This window comes from Odocoileus virginianus, chromosome 15 (genome assembly GCF_023699985.2).
Source record: "Odocoileus virginianus isolate 20LAN1187 ecotype Illinois chromosome 15, Ovbor_1.2, whole genome shotgun sequence".
NCBI classification, from domain to species: Eukaryota; Metazoa; Chordata; class Mammalia; order Artiodactyla; family Cervidae; genus Odocoileus; species Odocoileus virginianus.
The window spans coordinates 43,075,749-43,100,315 of record NC_069688.1 but is presented as its reverse complement, the minus strand read 5'-3'; the positions used below and the strand labels follow the sequence as shown (position 1 = coordinate 43,100,315).

The 24,567-nt window shown below is 36.2% G+C and overlaps 1 protein-coding gene across 1 annotated transcript in view; it reads right to left on the bottom strand.

Annotated features, from left to right (window-relative positions):
* The window catches only part of ANGPT1 (angiopoietin 1), a 290,630-nt gene that overhangs the window by 26,528 nt on the left and 239,535 nt on the right, over positions 1-24,567 (bottom strand). The window contains exon 7 of the mRNA XM_020879554.2: positions 17,128-17,294. Coding sequence (XP_020735213.1) covers positions 17,128-17,294 — 167 coding nt within the window. The remainder of the gene's footprint in view (positions 1-17,127; positions 17,295-24,567) is intronic.

Here is a 24,567-nt window from a genome sequence, read left to right as displayed (position 1 = left end):
ACAGAGAAGCACAGTAAACATTAGTAAACAAAAAAAGTCTAAATTAAACAAGCACAATGTATATGACACTGATACATATGCATAAGCATACTGAGAGTGACAAAAATAGTGAGATAGACATGTGGCTAAATAAGACACATATGCAGGCAATAAGTTGGAGAACTAAAAGATGAGAAAAGACCAGTTTTCTCAAATTAATAGGCCCCATTTCCTTTGAAAGTTTTTCTCATTTTTATATAGAGCAAGCAGAATACTAAGCACAAAGAACAAGAAACCAGAGTCGCTTTGATGACCACCTAAGTTAAGGTCTACGTTATTTTGAACCCAGAGGCCTGAATAATAATCCTTTAATTCAAAGGTCCGTCCAGTCAAGGCTATGGTTTTTCCAGTAGTCATGTATGGATGTGAGAGTTGGACTATAAAGAAAGCTGAGCGCCGAAGAATTGATGCTTTTGAACTGTGGTGTTGGAGAAGACTCTAGAGTGTCCCTTGGACTGCAAGGAGATTCAACCAGTCCATCCTAAAGGAGAATCAGTCCTGGGTGTTCACTGGAAGGATTGATGTTGAAGCTGAAACTCCAATGCTTTGGCCACCTGATACAAAAAGCTGACTCATTTGAAAAGACCCTGATGCTGGGAAAGATTGAAGCAGGAGGAGAAGTGAACGACAGAGAATGAGATGGTTGGATGGCATCACCGACTCAATGGACATGAGTTTTGGTGAACTCCAGGAGTTGGTGATGGACAGGGAGGCCTGGCGTGCTGCAGTTAGTGGGGTTGCAAAGAGTCGGACACGACTGAGCGACTGAACTGAACTGAATTCAAATGTCTATGCTTTAGTAAATTAAAATTATAATATTTTGAGAATCCTATGTTTTTCTTGCAAGTGTGCTTTATTGGCTGAATCCAGTATATACATTTTTTCCTTTCTTTACTTATAATTGATACTTGGAAAAATCCCTGAAAATATCACCCATTCCAACCTATACTTTAATTCTCATTTCTACTTTCTGAAGTTTCCTTCATGACACTGTCTTTTTTAAATTGGCATTATCTGTTTTCAAATGGAACGGTATCATTGGTAAATCACCAGAATTTGTGTCGAGTATTAGTACAGTTCAGTTTATTCACTCAGTCGTGTCCGACTATTTGCAACCCCATGGTGTATTGTAATGGCATTAGTGTATTACTCTAACCATTAATCAAGAAGGAGTATCTTATCTTATCTGCTTCTTAAGCCTCAGATGTCCTGATGCAGATGTGTAATTCAATACATATCTTTAACATGTTCAGTGGAAGATGTGCAAGTGTGAAAAATGCCTGAGATAGCACAGGTCATGGGAATCTGTGCTGTGATTAAGAAATATTTCCAGAATTACAGGAAACTTCAGTCCCAGATAATGAGAAACTTCAGAAAGCCATTTTCATTTATTCTCTCTGATTGTTAAATATGGTATTAGTTTTCAATACATATATTTAAACTGTACACTCATTTTTCATCTAAGTTTTGACAATATATATATATATTTTTTCATTTATTTTTATTAGTTGGAGGCTAATTACTTTACAATATTGTAGTGGTTTTTGTCATACATTGACATGAATCAGCCATTGATTTACATGTATTCCCCATCCCAATCCCCACTCCCACCTCCCTCTCTACCCTATCCCTCTGGGTCTTCCCAGTACACCAGGCCCGAGCACTTGTCTCATGCATCCCCCCTGGGCTGGCGATCTGTTTCACCCTAGATAATATACATGTTTCGATGCTGTTCTCTCAAAACATCCCACCCTCACCTTCTCCCACAGAGTCCAAAAGTCTTCTGTACATCTGTGTCTCTTTTTCTGTTTTGCATATAGGGTTATAATTACCATCTTTCTAAATTCCATATATATGTGTTAGTATACTGTAATGGTCTTTATCTTTCTGGCTTACTTCACTCTGTATAATGGGCTCCAGTTTCATCCATCTCATTAGAACTGGTTCAAATGAATTCTTTTTAATGGCTGAGTAATATTCCATGGTCTACATGTACCACAGCTTCCTTACCCATTCTTCTGCTAATAGCCAGGACATGGAAAATATATATTTTTAATGTCCCTTTCTTGACTTCAGTTCAGTTCAGTCGTTCAGTCGTGTCTGACTCTTTGCAACCCCATGGACTACAGCACTCCGGGCTTTGCTGTCCATCACCAAATCCAGAGCTTGCTCAAACTCATGTCTATCGAGTTGGTGATGTCATCCAACCATCTCATCCTCTGTCATCCCATTCTCCTCCTGTCTTCTATCTTTCCAGCATCAGGGTCATTTCCAATGAGTCAGTTCTTCGCATCACGTGGCCAAAGTACTGGAGCTTCAGCTTCAACATCAGTTCTTACAATGAATACCCAGGACTGATTCTCCTTTAGGATGGACTGGTTGAATCTCCTTGCTGTCCAAGGGACTGTCAATAGTTTTCTCCAACACCACAGTTCAAAAGCATCAGTTCTTTGGCCCTCAGCTTTCTTTATAGTCCAACTCTCATATCCATACATGACTATTGGAAAAATCACAGCTTTGACTAGATGGGCCTTTGTTGGCAAACTAATGTCTCTGCTTTTTAATATGCTGTCTAGGTGGGTCATAACTTTTCTTCCAAGGAGCAAGCATCTTTTAATTTCATGGCTGCAGTTGCCATCTGCAGTTATTTTGGAACCCAAGAAGATAAAGTCTGTCACTGTTTCCATTGTTTCTCCATCTATTTGCCATGAAGTGAAGGGACCGGATGCCATGATCTTAGTTTTCTGAATGTTGAGCTTTAAGTCAACTTTTTTTACTCTCCTCTTTCACTTTCATCAAGAGGCTCTTTAGTTCCTCTCACTTTCTGCCATAAAGATGGTGTCATCTGCATATCTGAGGTTATTGATATTTCTCCCGGCAATCTTGATTCCAGCTTGTGCTTCATCCAGCCCCACATTTCTCATGATGTACTCTGCATAGAAGTTAAATAAGCAGGGTGACAATACACAGCCTGTCATACTCCTTTCCCAATTTGGAACCAGTCCATTGTTCCATGTTCGGTTCTAACTGTTGCTTCTTGACCAGCATACAGATTTCTCAAGAAGCAGGTAAGGTGGTCTGGCATTACCATCATTTTAAGAATTTTCCACAGTTTGTTGTGATCCACAAGATCAAAGGCTTTAGCATAGTCAGTGAAGCAGAATTAGATGTTCTTCTGGAATTTTCTTGCTTTTTCTATAGTGCAATGGATATTGGCAATTTGATGTCTGGTTCCTCTGCCTTTTCTAAATCCAGCTTGAACATCTGAAAGTTCTTGGTTCATGTATTGTTGAAGCCTCGCTGGAGAATTCTGGACTTACAAATGTTAATATAATGTAGAACTTTGATTAAAATGAGTCGATCAATTTTTCTCAGTTAGATGATTGCATTTGTTGAAAATTCATAATAAATTCTTTCTCCATTAAAAAAAAAATGGTAAACTCACACTCCGTTATCTCTGAGTGCTTTTGCACAGTGCTGAAAGAGTACACTCTATTCTGTACATGTACAAAACTGTATTTTCCTGGAAGCTGTAACAATGAAATCACATTTCTCATAGTTCAGAAATACATACTATAGCGATCCTCTGTTTTTAGTTCTAAAGAAAAATAATGTTCTTCTAATATTCCTCCCTTTTCTAAGGATACATTAAAAAAATGAGTGCCAAGTGAATTACATGGCACTGAGACCCCTGTAAAGAACATAAACAGTCCCTTAAACTTACTTCAATTTGGCATCATGTGTGGCTGACAGAGTTAGTTCTGAGTGAGTGGCTCACTGACCAGACCTCTTCTGGTGCCTAGAAGACCAGGCCAACAGCCATCTCAGAGAGTTTATAGTATTGCTTTTTTACCAAATATTAAGCCAGGAACTTGTAAAACTTATGATTGAAACTGATCTTTTTTTTTTTTTTTTAGTATAAACAAGTTCAAGGGAGGTAGTTTTGTTCTCATTTTTATTTCTGTCTTAAAAGCAGCAAGACACTTTCTTTTCAGCATTCCCTAGGGGGATACAGAGGAGAAGGAAAGGGTGAGTATAATGCTGAAAACCACTGAGAGACACTGTCTGAGGATTTTTGCAAAGAGAAAATATGTTCTCTTGTACTTGGACAATGTGTTGCTATAAGTTCTGCAAATAAGGCTTCAGCATATATAAGTAGACTGTTCTGTTGATCAACATCATCAGTATAATTATTTCTCTCCACAATCAATGTAATATAGAGTCCATTTCTTTATCATGTAATGTGGCCTTGATTTTCTGTAGCACAGCAAACCTCAACATATAAGATACTCGCTTTTGTCTAACTAAGGCAGGCTCTCTCCCACCTCTGGGTCTTTGCCCATATTGCTCCTTCTGGCTACAATCTCAGGACCTCACTCTTTCTGCCACCATCCTCCATACAAGCTTTGTGGACACTCGTTCTTCACAAATAACCAAAAATTTCCTCTAGGAAGTTTTCCTGGTCCCCTTCAATCTCCTCCAATATACCCCATCCATCCTCAACCTCAGCCAAGTTGACCTCTTTTCTTTATTGCCCAACTTAGCTTAATTCCAAGGGTTCTCACTATTAAGCTGAATCAGACATAAATGCAAGCAAAATCTGTGCTTGTTCATTTATTCTGGGGAGAAGATGCATAGCTCCAGCAAAAATTTTAAAAGATCTATAATTCCTTGATCAAAAGCCAAAACAGTACAAAACAAAGAAACCAAATGGGCATGTTAAAATATACTGCAGCTGAAACTTTTAAGTCAATTAACCCATACTTTCTTCCATCTCTTCATCTATTAATTCCACAAGACCAGCAGGGATGATGTTTCTTTTCAGTGTCATTAAAATATTGATTCTGCCAGCATCACCTGGGTATACTTGGTAGGCTTGAGATATGTTAAGTTCTATCCCAAGATCAGAATCTCTGGATGTGAGATTCAGAAATCTACACTTCAGATGAACATCTTAGTTGACTATATGCATACTCAAATTTTGCTAATAAATGAGTAGTACCAGTACCAAGAAACAATAGCAACATGGTAAATGTTTGGGGTGACCAGCTGACTGAATAAATGAATGAATGCAGATTCTGATTTCAAAAGAATTGTAACAACTATTAAGAGAGTAATTTTAGTGAACTTATGGAAATTAAAGCAAAACCATATTTACTTAAGAGAAAAAACAAAATAATTATGAATATTGGATCACTAAGTATATTATAATTATTTAACAAGCCAAGAAAATATTGACTTAATATCTCTAATTGTCAGCATATGCTTTAGGTTAGGAGACATTAAAGAAGCATATCATATTCAAATGTAATTCTTCTCCTAAGAAAGAATACTAGGTATATTTTAAAAATCAGATTATAAATAGGTACAAACTGTTCATTTGCTCTTTAATACATCCATTATTTTTAAGGCACAGTTAATTAAATTAATTATTTTATAATATTGTGACACTATTGTTTGTATAATGACTTCTGATCTTCAGATCTGGAAAATTCTCTCTAGAATTGATCATAAGCACACATGAGGAGAATGAAGTGTTTTTCACTTGCAGTCTAAAAATGAATAAGACTAAAATTATTCTTTCTCCAGGTGTTTAGTTGAGTTTCTGGGGCAAGTAATAAAACAGCACTTTTGATTCTTTAGGGCTTCCCTGGTGGCTCAGAGGGTAAAGCGTCTGCCCGCAATATGGGAAACCTCGGTTCGATCCCTGGGTCGGGAAGATCCCCTGGAGAAGGAAATGGCAACCCACTCCAGAATTCTTGCCTGGAGAATCCCATGGATGGAGGAGCCTGGAAGGCTACAGTTCATGGGGTTGCAACGAGTCAGACATGACTGAGCGACTTCACTTTCTTTTTCTTTCTTTCTTTTGATTCTTTCAATAGAGAATGAGCAGAATAGTTTAAGCATTTGTATGTTAGTATCAAAAGAGACATATCTAAGCATTCTGCAAATATTTGGCATGAAGTAAATGCTCAAGTAAAGAGCTTCCCTGCTGGCTCAGATGGTAAAGAATGTTCAGGAGACCTGGGTTGGGAATATCCCCTGGAGAAGGGAATGGCTACCCACTCCAGTATTCTTGCCTGGAGAATTCCATGGACAGAGGAGCCTGGTGGGCTACAGTCCACCGGGTAGCAAGAGTTGGACACAACTGAGCCACTAACACTTTCACTTTGGGCTTCCCCTGTGGCTCAGTGGGAAAAGAATCTGCCGGCAATGAAGGAGACACAGCGCAAGCCATGAATTCGATCCCTGGGCTGGGAAGATCCCCCAGAAAAGGGATGGCTAAGCATTCCACTAACACTGCAGTATTCTTGCCTGGAAAATCCCATGGACAGAGGAGCCTGGGGAGCCCATTCTCTGGGGCTGCATAGTTGGACACGACTTAAAAACTAAACACACACAAATGTTCAATTAATATTAGTTAGAGTTAATTGTTGTGATTATACTATCAGCACAGAATTTATAGTTGAACATTTAATCTTCATATATACTTGTTTAGTTGCTAAGTTGCGTCCGACTCTTTTGAGACCCCATGGACTATATCCCCCCCAGGCTCCTCTGTCCATGGGAATTACAAGGAAAGGATACTGGAGTTAAGTTGCTATTTCCTTCTCCAGAAGATCTTCCCACCAGGGAGCAAACCCAGGTCTCCTGCACTGGCAGGTGGATTATTTACCACTGAACCATCAGGGAAGCTTCATGGGTAACTACTTATGGTTGAAATGAGTAAAGGTTCTCAAAAATAAATGAATCATCTACAGAGAAAAAGCACTATATTAGTTACAGGGTAGTCAATATTTTATATTGTCATTTTCATCAGTTAAAAGTTTTTTACTAAAAAAATAACGAAATCTCATACTTTCTGATAAGTTCACAGTTATTTACCTGTGATTTCTTAAAAAAAAAAATCCATTTACTCACCTAGTGCAGCTATCAAAATTGTAGGCAGAGTACTTGGTCCTTGTAACCCACAAACTACTTATTTATGACAGCAATAAAGCATCCTTTTCCAGGATTAATTGGCCGAGGGGATAAGATATGCCTTACATTTATTTCACTAACATTTTATTTCATTTGCTTGGCATCATGCAAAATATAAATTCTTGCATAACTTTTGGAGTTATAAAAAAATAATAAACAGAAAGCCTGCAGTTGAATAGATCAAAGAAATGAATCTCATCCAAGTAACAATCCAAGAAATTAAAAAATACTACTTTATTAAAAACCTTACATGGAAACTGTCATATGTTGCCATTCTTTACCATAAACCTCTGGATATTGACTTGATCTCTGAATTTCTAGTAACTGGTTCAATAATGGCCATATATTAATCAGCTGTGTTTGCTGAATTCACAAACGATATCTTTGTTGATATGTCTCTCATATACTTATTAGAAAGTGCTTCCTTTCCAGACATATGCCAAGCATTGTAGAGAGGTCCCTGCCCTCCTAGAAATGGCAGTCTAATAAGAGGGAATAGTCCATTACAACCCGGCGGGATAAGAACTCTGACAAAGGTATGCACAGGGCACAGGGACAGCACACGGAAGCGGCTCATTACCCAACCTAAAAAACAGAGCTCTACCGTCTGAGCCAAGACTTACAGGATAAAGAAAATCAAGTCAGGAAAGAGGTTAAGCTCTTGAAGGACAAACGTTAAGTTGCTTGTATTTGCCTCACCCACCATGTTTTGCACACTGCTGTTGCTCATATTTATTGAACAGGGTAATAAAAATATTGAGTGAAAAAACAATTGATTGAATATGAGAAAAGATCATGAAAACAGGCTGCACTTGGGGGCTAAGTCCTAAGTCTCTCACATATCACTAGTTGTCTGGCTCTCCTCTTTGTTCTTAGCATCGTACGCCATCATTACCTTCTTATACTCTATAAAGTACAATACCTTACTACTTGCAGTTCGCCTAATAAGACATACTGGGTCTCACAAGTTTTCACATATGCTATTCACTCTTCTACCTTCAACTTGACCTATTTCTCCAGCTAAATCTAATTTGCCATTTTAATATCAACTTAGGTCACCCCTTGGAGGCCTCCTCAGTCCCCTAAAATTGGTTAGGTTCCCCTATTAATGCCATATTTGTCTTTATCCCTGAACTCACTATGTTCATGGCACTGTAAGTGCCTGTTTGTCTGTCTGCTATCTACCCCTAGCCCCACTGTACATGAGTATAGACATGTGTGAACACACACATACATGACTGTACTGAAATATCTCTGGAATTCATACCCTAGGACAGCAAATAATAGAAAATAACAAATGTTTTCTTCATTGAAGATAGAACCTCCATCATTTCAGTGGTGGCCGATATTTAGGAGGACCCCAGCAGTGGGATCATAGGACATTTCCACAGATTACTTCCTGGAGACAGCATTAGCTGGTTCTAATAATCTTTGCCAATCTACACATTTCCAGGACAGTAGTTCTCTGAGCCCCAGCATTACTCACTCTGGAGCAGGAATCCTGGGCATTCTTAGACCTAGCAGTACCAGGGTGTTTGTCGTCTTGAAAAAACCTAAGACTCTGGAGATTGACATTAATCTGCATTAAAGTCAAGAGATTTCTTGACCTTTATAAGACCTGAAGAAGGCACAGAGTGACTTTATAAGATCATGTCTTTTTCTTCTTGAAATACTTCATCTCAGTTTAAGGATTATAAAATACAAATTTTGTTAAATAAAACAATTCCTTCTCTGTTTTAGAAAGCATAACCACAACAAATATCATAGTCTAAATAAAAGTAATACAACTCCCAAGTTGGAGAAATTATTTGAAAACACAAATAAAACTACTTAAAGCCTTAGGTTTTATATATAGGTTAAAAATTTAAAAGGCTAGAATCTGCCAAGAGATTTCCTATGTGTTTACTTTCTACCTTGATCAGTCCAGAACTATTGTAAGAAATAAATTTCCCCTTACTATTTCAACACATATGCTACTGGTTCTATCTAGGACCATGCAGCCCAGAGGATCAGAGAAATCAAAAACATTTCACTAAGAATTGAAACAAGTTTTGAAATATCTATAAAAAATGCAGGACTTAAATTTACGTGGGAGACTCAGGGGAATTCTTTTCAATCCACACTAATTTGTTTTGTCCTTGAAATACATACATGGTTTGGGAATACTTCAATGACTAAAAAAAGGGATTTTGGAATTGGAAAGATTTCATCCTTTTTATCCCTCCTTTTTACTCCTTTTCTTCTCATTTTACTTCTGAGTACCTGAAAATTGGGAAAGTAAGGTAACTTGGTCCAAGGTCACTCAGAAAAGTAACTATAGATCCAAGTCTAGAGTTCATGTCTTTTGATTCCCAATGCAATGTTTTACCCAATACATAAAACTGCTTCCCAATAAAGATCTTTACCAAAATAAACTTTGTGCCAAAAGATGCTTAATGGCCAAATTATTTTCAATTATTATGTTTTTTTTGGTAAATTTGTTTAAACATCTTATTCATCTCCTCCATGTGGAATCTCTTTCAGAGCAAGGCTCTACCATAGCCATTGACAGTTATACCCTGAAAGCATCACTCATCCCCAACAAATAATAGGGGAATGATAAAATGAGAAGAATATTCCCAAACTATAAATATAAAGTATATTTATAAATATAATGGCAAGATTACAATTGTAATAGAAAATGTAAATTAAATAGTTAAACATTATCATTCAGATTTCATGAATACAAACTTTCTATTGGCTTAAAGAAGAGCTATCTTTAAGCCTGTCATTATACTATCTGTGATTGAGAATTTATTGAGTTAATATAAAAAGATCAAAGGAATAAACTCCAGAGAACAAACTGCAACCAAGAATGGAAATTAACATGCAAAGTCACTTGACAAAATCATATGCAAAATTTATCTCCAGTTGGTAAATCACTATTTTTCCAGGTATACTAACATAGTACAGTGTACTACAAATGTCCGAGGCACTAGAAGGGGAAGACCAAAGGGATATTGTAGTAATAAAGTCCCCACGACCACTTCAACCAACACAAATCAGCTTTATGTGACATATCTTGTGAGAACTTTCTTTATAACTATACATTCTGTTGCCAAGAAAGCCCACAAAACTTAAAGTGATTAAAGTCGGCCCAACCAGTAATGGTACAAAATGATTTTTTGTGTCTTTGAATATGATAAAATGGGAACTACACAGTATCATTTATCTAGCATTCTTGTCTAAAAGATGTAACTTGAATCTCATCAGAAAGAAATAATCAGATAAATTAATAAAGAGACATTTCTGAGGAAAACTGACCAGGATTTTTTTTTTAATACTAATGATGAGTGTGTGATAGACTACCAATCATTAAAAGACATTCTGGGGACAGTGGTGGTGGAGAGTTGAATTTTAATAGAGGAATATACTAAATTTTTAATTGAATAAATAATAAACATCCTGAATATTATAAAAATTGAATTAAACAATAAAACATATCTTTCATAGTTGTATCACACTTAAGCTTGCCCAATACAAAAATATGCTTACAAACTCTTTCTGATTGGATTCATAGAACAAAATGGTGAGAACTCAGAAGAGAGGACGTTATTCCCACCTAACGATGAAAAAACTGAGATATAAAAGTATTACGTGATTTGTCCAAGTTTTCTAGATTATGCTACTGTCAACTTGGTTAATCTGAGAACTATGTTTCTTAGAATCTCCTTCTTTATACTGTTTCAAGTTAGAGTTGGCCCAGAGAGGACTTTGCATGAGACTTGGTGGAAGTAAAGCGTGGTCCGGCTCTCAGATGAGCATTAGACACGGCAATGCTCAGGGTCAGAGGTGCCCAGCAACTCAGCTTGTCCTCTTTCCACTCTGAATCCGGCTTGCCTCCCCCCATGCTAGGAATGTGTCCAGACTCACCACTAGATGCTTGACTGCACAGCCCCAGGTGACATCCTTACAGCTCTCTGAGATCTCTTCTACTGTGGTCCACTTTGGATGTGCCTGATTTCCCGAATTTCCCTGCTGGCTCCAGCTTCTCCACCACCACACTGGGGTTCAAGTATATATGTTACTGACCCTTCCTCTGATTATTCAGCTCCATCTTCCAGACCTTCACTTCTCTAACTCATTTCATATTTGTATAAGGTGTAATATGTATAAACAAATCCCTATTCCCATAATACTCACCAAGCTTTTGTTTCCCTGACTGAATACTGACTGATAGAACCAAGTTGGCTTTATGGATATTGAAGCCAGATTTCACTATTTAAGTTTCCACCTCTTCTGTTCTGGGCTTCCCTTGTGGCTCAGCTGGTAAAGAATCTGCCTTCAATGCAGGAGACCCGGCTTTGATCCCTGGGTTGGGAAGATCCCCTGGAGAAGGGAAAGGCTACCCACTCCAGTATTCTGGCCTGGAGAATTCCATGAACTGTATTGTCCATGGGGTCACAAAGAATCGGACACGACTCCAGAGCTCTTTCTGGTAGACCATAGTATATCCCTAAACCCACAATTAAACTTTTATTTCTTTTCAGCATTCAATGTGGTAGTGGCTATGTATTTTCTTTTTTAACTCTAAATATCTGTTGTTGTTGTTCAGTCTCCCAGCCATGTCTGACTGTTTGTGACCCCATGGACTGCAGCAGCCCAGGTTTCCCTCTCCTTCACCATCTCCTGGAGCTTGCTCAAACTCATGTGCATTGAGTTGGTGATACCATCCAACCATCTTGTCCTCTGTCGTCCTCCCCTTCTCCTCCTGCCTCAACCTTTCCCAACATCAGGGTCTTTTCCAATAAGTTGGCTCTTCTTATCAGGTGGCCAAAGTATTGGAGCTTCAACCTCAGCATGGGTTCCTCCATTGAATATTCATACCAGCAAAAATCAGCAAAGTTTTAATGAGAAGAAAAAGGTTATTGTAAGCCCTAAGCTGATAAAAAATCCTACTGAAGTATTTTTTTAGTGAGATCAAAATGTAACCATTTATCAAAGAATTAAAGGGGAGAAAAAGTAAAAAATAAATGCACACATAAAGTTGATTTTATTTGAGTGAATAAGTTCTGAGCTGCAAGGAGCTTTATAAATAATTTATAGGATGGAAAATTGAGCAATGAGATAATGTGTCCACAACATTCAGATTACTGAAGACAGAAATGGGGTTAGAAAAAACATATTTTATCTCTTAGAATATGTTATTTGAGTGTATTTAATTCCATAAATTAACTGATGCATTTCTCTTTATTAAGGGATGGCCATATGGTGGTTAGTTATAAGATCAAAGCTCAAATTGTGACTTTTATTAGTACCTGTGACCTTGTGTGAAGTATCATACTTCAATTTCTTATGTAAAACAAGGTGTCTGGTGCATAATACATTATGCATGTGAACATTATACATTATGAATATAAATTATATTCAGCAAATAACAACTATTAATTGTCAGCAATAATTTGGCTGGCTTAGGTATACATCTTCAATATTGATAAAAATGGTTTCTATAGGCTAGAAACTTAGAAATTAGTGGGAAAGATCATAGACATGGTTATATGGTTATCTTAACATGTGTATGATCTTTCCCACTAATTTCTAAGTTTCTAGCCTATAGAAACCATTTTTTAAAAATGTGCATTGTTTGTTATTTAGTTGTTAAGTTGTGTCCAGGTCTTTTGCAATGCCATGAACTGGAGCCCTTCAGGCTCCTTTGTTCATGGAATTTTCCAGGCAAGAATACTAGAGTGGGTAGCCATTTCCCTCTCTAGGGATCTTCTAAACCCAAGAATCGAACCCACATCTCCTGTACTGGCAGGTTGGCAGTCAGATTTGTGGATATTTACAGACTGTTATGAAACTTTGTTTGGGACCACAAAGCATCCAAATTGACCTGAGAATGAGGGTGATGGTGCATTTCTCTGGGAAACCAGTGTAGGGAGATTTATAGGAATGATTTTAGGACTGATTCCTGCAGCACACTGAAGAAAGCAGTACTAAGCAGAAGGAGAAGTTGGGCTCACATGCAGTCACAGTGACCATTTCAGCTAATTTCAAGTGAAAGCCCTGGATAGTACCTCAGAACTGTCCTGAATTGGGGCAAGTAGTGTTTAATACATTCCTGTACTGACTCACTGGATGCACTCTGTCTGTAGGAAGGAGCAGTGACCTTGAATGATATGACTTTCTTCAGCCACACACAGGCATACTCAGGGGACCTTGCCTACAAGCTGTTAGGGTGCAACATTCCCAGCAGGTGGGAGAAGGAGTGCTTCTGAGGGGAGCCACAGGTGAGCACATCACAGATTACACTATAGCGGGTGTCATGGAAGACGTCCTGGAATAAAGGAAAGTCTTAAAGGTTTAGAAGATGCACCCAAAGTTGGATTCATGTAAGGATATAGAATATAGGGTAAGGATATAGAATTACTTTTAATCAGTATGTGTCTAGAGCATGAGGAAGATCTATTTAAAATTCTTTTTTGGTTTATACAGTGTGGCCACAACTATTACAAGAATTTTCAAAATTAAATTTCTACTAAGATAAATATTTTTAAAAAGAAAACTGAAGAACAGGCATGGATGGTTAAGAGAAAGCGCAAGTAGTTTCTGGACCATATTCACAATGAGGGGGTATCTGGTTGTGCAGGGCAGCATGGTAATAATAGCTGAATAAGTAGCTAGGATCAAGTCATGACGAGTTTTAGGTGGTAGATTTCACCTGTAGATATCTGAACACTGTTGAAATATGTGAAGGATGGCAGAGACCAAGTTAGATTATCTTTCAGAAAAAATCTTAATAGCTTGGAAAATATATTTGAGAGAATCAAGACTGGAGGCAGGAAGGCTTTATAATAGTCTGGGTGTTAGATGACAAGACCTGCATAATACTACCTCTCCAGAGGAAGTATTTAATAAGTATTTAATAATTTCATGTTGATTGTGTGTTATTTCACATGATGTGTCTATCACAACACTCTCACATTATTGTTTTTTCTTATTTATATTCTCCTGGGCTCTATAGATTTTATTTTCTATCTGAGATTGAATTTTCCTTGGAGGATAAAAGAAAAATACATGTATTACATGTACATTTGTAAGCTCATCAATCTATTCACAACATTTACTTTTAATCTAGAGTAAATGTCTAGAGTATGAGAAAGATATTTAACCTTTTTTTTTTTTTTGGTTTATACAGTGTGACCACAACTATTATAAGAATTTTCCAAATACAATTACTATTAAAATAGTTTAAAAAAGAAAACTAAAAAATTTCTGAATTTAATTTCAAAGAGGAAAAAATATAGAAAATGCAAAAATAGAAAATGAAAACCTATCATGAATTTCATAGTTTTGATTTTAGTTGAAATTTAGTTGAATTTGAGCAGGTCAATTTTCCAAAGCCTCATCCAAGTCTCTTCATCTTTGTATGTATCTAATAGTACCTGGCTCAAAAGTCATTGTAAGGATTAAATGATTATAGTACTAAAAATAATTTAATAAATTGTAAAATACTTATATATAAGTGCATTAATTCCTTTAAGAATTTATCACAGCGAGGCATCCTAATTCAGAGAGAAGATGCATCCTAATTCAGAGAGAAGGTGCACAGAAGATGCACCGTAAGCAAAGCTGGACATCTGGAGTCCCGACTTGAGGCCACCCATGGTGTTACTGGACTTGGAGAATCAGTGCGGGGCATGAGTGAGGAGATAGGTGGACAGGTTCTCTTTTCAAGCTTCTGTTTGATTTTCTTTAAAAGAGTGAATAATAACGCCAGTTTATAGTGTGCTTATTTCAACTAAGCTTTCACCAGAACAGGCACTATGTTTTAATGAACTTTAATTTCTCAATTGATGCCAATGTGAATCTTAATATTTAACTGCATAAGAAGGTGATGATTACAGATCTGTTTTCTGCTCGGTCTTGGCAGGAAAGAGGGCCAGAGCCACCAGCTTTATTACAGTAGCATTACAGAGTGGAAATTACACGGAACCAGCAGGAGTCAAACATCCCATGTTTAAGTCTTGCTCCTTCCTTGGGCAAAAATACTGTAGATTTCTGAACCTCAGCTTTGTTTTCTTTAAAACCAAAGGTTTGGAATTAAATGATTAAGTTCCTTCTGGATCTGTAATTCTGATTCTCAAGGTTCACAATTCTCTCAAGGGACAAAAATGGAGATTTCAGAGTGTATGCCTCACTTTAACTTTCTGATCACAGATCTGCATCATTTGGGTCAAAATCAGAATTACAAAGATGCTCAAGGACCGAGAAACGCTCAGTGAAGGCAGTGGGCCTGGGAGAGGAGAAAGCATGCCTTCCTCAAGCAGACACCAGAATGACAATCATACTACACACCCTGAAGCCTACTGCAGAGGCCTCCAACACCCCTAAACCTGTACCCTTAATACCACCCCACACTCATAAGCATGCTCACACACACACACACACACACACACACACACACACACACACTGAGAGACGTTTTGGAAAAGAACCAAAGCAAATTCTTCAGGAGCCTAGAAAAAGACTAGACTAATTATTTGCTAGTCCTATTGTCAGTCTGTCTGACATTAGCCAAGTTTCATATAGTTTCAAGTTTCAACTCAAAACATTTACACAAGAGTATCCCTGATGTTTTACAGTGGTTTTTCTTGTTATAAAACTCTCAAAATATTGACCTCTTTGGAAACATTTCTTCTCACACTCCATTGGATTTTATAAATGTCTTTTCTTTTGTTTCTTAAGTTGCCATATGCACACCCTCAGTCCCCACCATGAGACTATCAACTCCTTGGATCAATTTCACATCTTCTGTTGTAGTGATATCATCACTGTTTGTTAAGAAAATGATTATTACGTCTCCAAGGATTAATCCCATACATAATCTATTAAAATAAAATGAGATGCATTTATAAAAGAGTTATAGATTTAAACTCCTGAAGGATGGTATGTCTCAGAAATATAAACAAGCAGCAGAAACAGTTGAACTATGAGGAGATGGCCACACAGGTTGGAATACAAGCATCAGGCCTTGGTTGCTGTCACTGCATTTTGCTTGAAGCAGTGTGCCAACTCTTTTATGTATACACTCATGTTTCCAAGACCAGGGTAGAATAGCCACAATATCAAGAGTTTAAAATCACTGCAACTCTAATTTACTATTTATCTAATTTACAGAACTGAGTCACACATAATTATTAAGGACCTGCTATGTGCCAAGTATTGCCTTTATGGGTAGTGATATAAAAGTAACTGAAATATACTTCCTGGTCTCAAGGAAGGCCAACCAGTTATTTAGTGACCTAAATTGTAACAAGATAAACTGTGAGGTCTGGGAGACTAGTGCTCTCATCACTGACTGCAAATTTTCCAGTGCCTAGTAGAGTTCCTAGAAGATAGAAGCAATGCAGTGTTTGTGAAATAAATTTATTGCCCTGCATTACTTGCTTAGCCATTTTTTTTCTAGTGTACAAGCTGTTCCTTGAAAAAAAAAATCTGAGATATTAACAATTAAGGATATAGTCTATCTTTATATCTGTAATGATATAAAAAAACACAACATGTTGTGTATATTGATGTTATTAATTGGAGTTACTTTTGTCTTTCACATTTTGACCAAAAAATTCTAAATTATGCCTCACCTTATTTTTCATGTAAATCACTCAAACATAAAATTTTACCCCTCTTTTGTCACCTTCAAGATAATGTAAAAAATAATTTAAGAAAGGTAAATAAAGAAAGTTCAAGGAAAAAATCTGGTAGAAAATAGTATTTATTTCAAGCCCCTGAGTTTGAGTCAATTCTCTGTCATCAGTTTTATATGAATGAATTCACTGTACCTTCATAACAATGATAGCAATAATGAAAATAAAAATAATAATATCAGACTTGAATTAATTCCCTATCTCTAGAATTTGAGCCAACATCAAAATAATCGGCCTGTGAAAACTGAAATTTGAAGTTTTGAACAAGACTTTACAGGGCTTTTTGTATCTCTCTGTCATAGGCCAAAACAGACTGATTTTCATTTTGAAGGATCATTTCTTTATTTTCCACACTTTTCTATTAAAATTCTTAAATGACTAGGCATGAGGCAGTTGAACACCACACCCAAGAAGGATTTACCTGTAGTTCTGCTTCTCATTTCCTATGTGGAATCTGTCGTATTGTGAATAGGCTCGGTTTCCTTCCCAGTCCAATAACTCAATTCTTAGAGTGTACTGCCTCTGACTGGTTATGGCAAAAATAAACTCATTCCCCAACCAATATTCACCAGAGGGATTTCCAAAACCCTGCAAAAGAAGACAGAGATGCAGCTGTTAATTCACAGAGAAGATCTTTTCAAGTTTAATATTATATTCTAAACAATAATAAAACATTCTTTAAAAGATGGTTCTTTCATATTTTTATACATTTTCTTCAGTTACTCACTCAGTATTTTTCTGCTATGTTCCTCTCCAAGGTTCATTAGAGTAATTCTTAATACAGTAAAAATATGATATTCAAATCTGTGTAGATGAGATTTTTTGAATTAAATGAATCTGGTTAATAGGTTTAACCAGTAAATACTTCTCAATCACAACCTGCTTTTGAAAATAGTTCTTACATATGAGTTAATGGAATATTTTCAACATAGTTTAAACATTTTTCAATGAGTATCATCAGAAGTTATTTATCAATACTATTACTGTTTTATGTTATTTTATTCACAGTCAAATTATGTTAGATAGTAACAAACAGATTACTAGACCCTTAACTTCTATAGCTCTTAACATTTTCATTTTTAAGTAATAATAAGCAAATTTGTAAATCCAGGACTTCAGTCACTTAAATACATCACACCCATAGATTAGGATTTGGAGGTAGAAGGGTGACACTTAAGAGCTAGTGAGGGAATCTAGCTGGAGGCTCCAAACCTGAATCTCAACAAGGTTCCACTGTTCTCTTAAGGCAATCCCAGTCATTGCTTCTAAGTGTTCAAAACAGTTTTGCTTCTGGGATAAAAGTAGTAGTACATAAAAGAAAGCTAACTTTTAATGCTGGTTATGTTAATGATAGGAAAATTAAAAACCCTAGGAGTTTACTGGTGCTCTAGATTTTGGGTATTTACAACTGCCTCAGAAAGTATGCCTTGGTAAAACTTGAAGTTCAGTATAATTCCTGATCTACATGTTTTACCGACCAGACTATGAGCTCCTTGAGGACAGAAGTTGTGTTGTATTTGTGAATCCTCAAAGACTAGTAGAATGCTGGCATACACTGGGCACTCCATAAACTTTACTGAAGTTCAAAGAAAATGGAAGAAAGGCAGGAAGGAAGAAAACAAAAGATTATAGTAGTCTGCAGTTGAATTCAGAAAAATAACCTTTAAACTTAATTCTTGTAGGTAATTTGGTTGAATCTCAAGGGTGTTTCTTAAAGTGACCAACTGAATCATAATCGCTGGAGCACTAGTTGAAAACAAATATTCCTGGCTGGCTCCAACCTGAATCAAAGTATATGAGACCAGTCCATCAATCTGAATCTGAAGAAACTTTGCATTTATCTTGTGCACTTTGATACTTGGAAAACTTGGAGGTGCCTAGTAATCACATGATATACTTTGATGTTGCAGAAAGAAACATTCTGGTTCACCTAGGTATTCACTAATAAAGGGTCTTATTCTATCTGTATGAATAATAACGAGGGAAGTACTGAAAAATCACAGCAATTCTTTTTTTAAATTATTTCTTTTAAATGGAGGCTAATTACTTTACAATACTGTGGTGGTTTTTGGCATACATGGACATGAATCAGCCAAGGGTGTACATGTGTCCCACCATCCTGAACCCTCCTCCCATCTCCCTCCCCACACCATCCCCCTGAGCTGTCCCAGAGCATCAGCTTTGGGCGCCCTATTTCATGCAGCAATTCTTATTTCCTCAATACAGAGGGCAGAATTTGAAAAATATTTCTTTCTTTTAAAATTTAATGTATATCAACATTACAGAACGACAACTATAGTAGAAATGTTCTTGAATGATTTCTCCTTTAACCAGCTCACATGAAGCAGTATTTTCCGTTTCTTCTTTAAAATATATTAATACCCAGAGTACACTAAAAGTATTAAATACAGTTGTGCACTCCCATCTGCCAACTGAGTCACTTACCAAAGACCAATTGTGTTTGGTCTCACACTCATTTATGCCAGTTCTCTTATGGCAATGATGAGATTTATAACGCCATGTAAATAAGTTAAATATTAGTCAGGAAAGAGGAATTTTGTTTTGTTTTTGGTAAAAACTAATTTAGATGTTTAGATTTGCTTCTATGAAAGCAAATCACTAAAAATTCTTTTGAACTATAAGTTGTTGCAACAATCTTAAAAGACTGAGGAAAATAATAAAACTTTAGAGGACTTTTAACATACATTGCTTTTCATATGTCTTACTTGCTCTAGTTAAAACAAAAACAAAAACAGAAGCTAAATATTTGATGCATTTGATTATGGGAAAGTTTTATGAAAGAATCTTTAATTCAGAATTCTAAGCTTTGAGCCTCGATTTTAAAAATGTGGGCAAATGAATGTATTTTCAATGAAATGTATTAGCATATACATATGTATGTATACTTTTAACTTAGTTGCATATATGTATCTCAATTTAAATTAGTTTTTGATTAACTAAACACATTTTGTCCAAATTGCAGTGGGTACATGCATCCCCTAAGATCATCTCCCTGTAGCCCAGAGTACCGATGTAGGATCTATTGAAGTCCATACTCTAGGGTCTCCTTTCTTCTCTGTTCTTAAGATGCTCAAGTCACAGGTTGCAAGAGTTCCACAGTGGCAGGAAATCTTAATTTAAAATGTGCTAAGAATTTTACACATTCTCAGGGCAACTGGTGCTATATACCATGGAGAAGAGTGAAGCTTACCTTCTCCAATGAGTAAGCAAAGCAGAAAGTTACAGGGGACTGAAAATTAGCACATTCTCAGTTGCAGAAGCCACTGGGAAGAAAAAGAAGGTGCTGGGATTCTCCTTGTATTTCCTTTCAGCTCAGACATGCCAAAACTCTATATACACCCTCTTTTGTGTGGTCAGTTAGAAGAGATTCAGTAATTATACTAAATGTGAATAAGGAAGGTGGGGATGATGAAGTGTGAAGTTTTAGGTCAAATACTTCCATGCTGTTGAAACAATTGCAAGGATATAAAAGCTCTCCAGCCTTCCTAGGGAAAAGCACACTGATCCGAAAAGGAAGAACATTTGTGTAATTCCTCCATGAGCCTCCGTTCCCAGCTTGGCATGCAAGCTTGTACCCCCTCTAAGTGGAGGCTAATAACCATTCCTAAACAGTTTGCTCTTTGTGACTGAAGATAGAGGAAGAAACAACTGAAGAGAAAGCACTGAAATTTGCTTTGATAAAACAAAATTTTATTTATCCACTTTTCCAGAAAACTTTCTAAATATATGCTCTATTGGCTGCAAGGAATCAATGTGTTAGGAATCAATCTAACACAATCAATCAATCTCTCTGTTAGAGAGAGAATGTAGGAGGAAACCTTCTAATAGCTAAGTGAAATGATGCAGAAATAACCATTTCATCATAAAGATGAAAAAATTCAAGAAAGAAGGGAAAATGGGTTCCTAATTTACTAAACTGTCTATTGGATAGTCTATTAGGCCACCATGAATCCCATGAATCTGACACCTAGTCACAAAGACAGCTTTGATTAAACAACTTCTACTCCCTACCTCTGGCTCCAATTGGAAGTCTTGCTCAGCCATAATTGCTCTTACTTTTGAGTCTTAGTTTCTTTATATGCAAAATAAGGATTTAAAATATTTCCATATATAATGTTGTGAGAAAGAAATGAGATAATATACTCAAAACATTTATCTCAGTGTTGATGCATGAGGAGTACTTAACAAAAATCTAGTTTCTATTATAATTAGAGGATATATCACAATATATAGTAGTTTTCTGATTATCTGTCTCTGTCCCAAGAGACTATAAGCTATAGAGCGTTAGGCAGGTTCTTTTGCACTCTGTATGAGAAATCCTAGGTCTTGTCTTAGCCTGAAATTTATTTTATTTTATTTTTTAGCCTGAAGTTTAATAAGGAGATATTGAATCAATGCTTTAAATGGTTTTCAGATGCTAGGAGCTAATGTATTCTTAAGATAAGTTGAGTATTGGTTTATGCAAATGAGTACTTTCATTTTAACCCAAGAAGTTAATTATTAAATAAGAAGTTTAAACCAACTGGTTGCAACAGGGGCTAAGCTATGACACAAACAATAGTTTCCGTCTACAGATTATCCTCTTACACTTGTTTCTGCTTTCCTATTGCTAAAGAGAGGTTGCCTTTTTTAACTCTACCTTGGTTCTGTTTTTTTTTAATTCCTTTCTCACTATATCTCATAAGTTTTAGGATCTAAAAAAGAAATTTTTGAGATCTTAAACCCATGCTAATAACTTTATAGTTCTGACACTTGCTTTCAACTGGCAGTGCATATCAGAAACAGCTGTGGAGCTTTTTCAAACTATAGATGACTTGGTTGGTTCCCATATGGAGGTTCTGACTTAGTATGTCTGGGGTGGTCTTAGAGATCTATACATTTGAAAGCTCCTCAGGTAAGTATGCTGTGCACCAAAGGTGGAGAACCATAGGATTATAATGTAGAATAGCTATTCTGAATGCAAATGAGAAATAATAAATTCACCAGATCAAATTCTCTAATAGGTACATGGGAAAAAAAAGGCAGGCATAAAACTAAACTTCATCTTCATATTGAAGGTATTAGGAGTTAAGGGTTGATTGTATATTATGGGAGTGTCCTTGAAAAAAATTCATATTTTTTCTGGAAATAGAGAGATGAACAATGCACAAACAAGCAAAGAAATAATTTACATATTATTGTATACCTAACAGCTTACCACAGGTTTTATATTTTACTCCAAATAGCTTGCAACAGTCATAAAAATGAAAGTAAAGTCTTATACAAAATTCAGTGTTGACACTGAAAAAGCAGTAAGTCCTTTGAACAAGCAATAGTAATAAAAACAGAACTTGTTCTTTTTTATAAATAAAATCCAAGGGTGCTATACCATACCCTGCCAATCATAATCACATAATTAAAAAAATCACATATCATGATTCTGATATCATAATTCAGATAGATTGTTTATCAATTTTATTTCTCCTTTAGCTCTTTAATAAAAGGCAAAAGACCCTGAAATTTAGCTTAAACTAATGCTGACTTAAAATTGGCCTTAGAAACTACATTTTGCTTTTTAAAAAAAAGCACACAGAGAATGGACTAATATTCATTAGTTTTTGCCAAAATTTGCAAAAATGTTCAGTTTTGATTCGTATTTTTCCAAGTTAATAAAATAATTGTCTCTGATACTTTGTTTTGTCTGATAATATTCATAGGAAGTCTTGACTTTTTATGGCTTAAACACAATTGAAACCAGACACAGTCTATGTACCCTGTAGGTTTCATCTCTTTTCATAAAATGATCAAAGAAAACAGATAAGAAGTCAGGGTTACTGAGTTGTGGCTTTCCAAAGGTGCTTAATATACAATTCAATTGTGCATCTATCTCCTCTAACTACTGAGATAGCCCAAAAAAGATCAAAAGATGAATATTTCAGCATTTTAAATTTCTGATATATATTTTTCTCCTTTTAATGTGAATATGATAAAATGAAGTTGAAAATGTGCTCTTAATTCCTTTCCAGAAACAAAGAACTCCCAGAAGGTATAGTGCTTAGAATGAAATATTTGTGTAAATAGGAAGCACTGTTTATGGAGCTAAATGTTTTCAATACAAAGACAGGTTGTCTCCAGGGCATTAGTCACTACCTTCTATAAAGTTAGGCCACTGGGGTACTGTTTGTTGGAACCCTAGCTTGATTGGGCTGTATATGCAAAAGTACTGCTGATAAGTGTTATTGCCATAGGCTGCTAAATGGTATTCTCAAGGCTTGAAGGAGTTAATGTTGTTCCCTAAGTGCCTCATTAAAAAAGCCCACTCCAGACTTCCCCCTTGGCAAACATCTTTACAAATCCATAAACCAGATTTTGCTGAATCTCCTCATAAGGAAGTTTTAAGCGAAAACAAAGCTTAGGTAAAAGATTTTGTAGTCTTAAAGCCAACGTTAAGAATCAAATAAACTGCAAGTCTTCCATGGTGAGAGAGGTTTAAAAATAATAATTATATATTTGTATTTCATGTGTTGATAATTTTAACATATTGTTCTGGAGACCTTATGAAGCAAGAGAAAGCCCACAGGTATCAACCAGTATAAAGGGAAGGAGAGAGGAAAGGCAGAAAGGAAGGAGGGGTGAAATTTTAGCTCTACACTCAGTGCTTGAGAAAGAAGTGAATCATCTTATTGTATATAATAGAACAGTGAAGATTAAGGAGTAAGTTCTTTTTCCCAAAGGATGTACATCCAGTGGCCAGTTCTGATTCAGGGAACAGAAATGGCTGTGACTGATAAGAATTGGCATAAGGAGTCTATGCCCATTCTTCATGGAGTCATGTTGCTTTGTCTGCAGCTGAAAGATAAGCTCTGGAGGAAACAACCAAAACACTATACCACGTGATTTGGTGATAGTGAACCAAATTATAACATATGATAAATTCTTTTTAATTTATTTATTTTTAATTTATTTATTTTAATTGGAGACTAATTGCTTTACAATATTGTAATGGTTTGTGCCATACATTGACATGAATAAGCCATGGGTGTACATGTGTCCCCCATCCTGAACCCCCCTCCCACCTCCCTCCCCATCCCATCCCTCTGGGTCATCCCAGCGCACCAACCCTGAGCACCTTGTCTCATGCATTGAACCTGGACTGGTGATCTGTTTCACATTTGATAATATACATGTTTCAATGCTCTTCTCTCAAATCATCCCACCCTTGCCATCTCCCACAGAGTCCCAAAGACTGTTCTACACATCTGTGTCTCTTTTGCTGTCTCAAATATAGTGTTATCATTACCATCTTTCTAAATTCCATATATATGCATTAATATACTATATTGGTGTTTTTCTTTCTGACTTACTTCACTCTGTATAATAGGCTCCAGTTTCATCCACCTCATTAGAATTGATTCAAAAGTATCCTTTTTAATGGCTAAGTAATATTCCATTGTGTATATGTACCACAGCTTTTTTTTTAAATTAAAACAAAACAAAAAAAGTCATCAGACTCATTTTTGCCAAAACGTTTCAAAATTTTAGAGTTTATCTCACTTCTGACTGTGTAGAATTGACACTAAGCTGATAAATTGTTCTAGTTTGAATAAAAGATAGTCTTTCTATCTCCCCTGAAGAAGGGAGAGGAGAAAACTTCACAAAAGCTATGATTAAAGAATAATTCAGCCCCATTCCAACAATGAAAAAACCTGCTTAAATGTATACATTTGACAAATGCTTATAAGACATTAATCAATGACATTCTTCGTAGGTCAATCTTTCTTACTTAATATACCTAGTTTGCCACGGCAACAGATGATTACAGCTTGTACGTCACCATTTTGGAAAGTCACTGTGATGACAA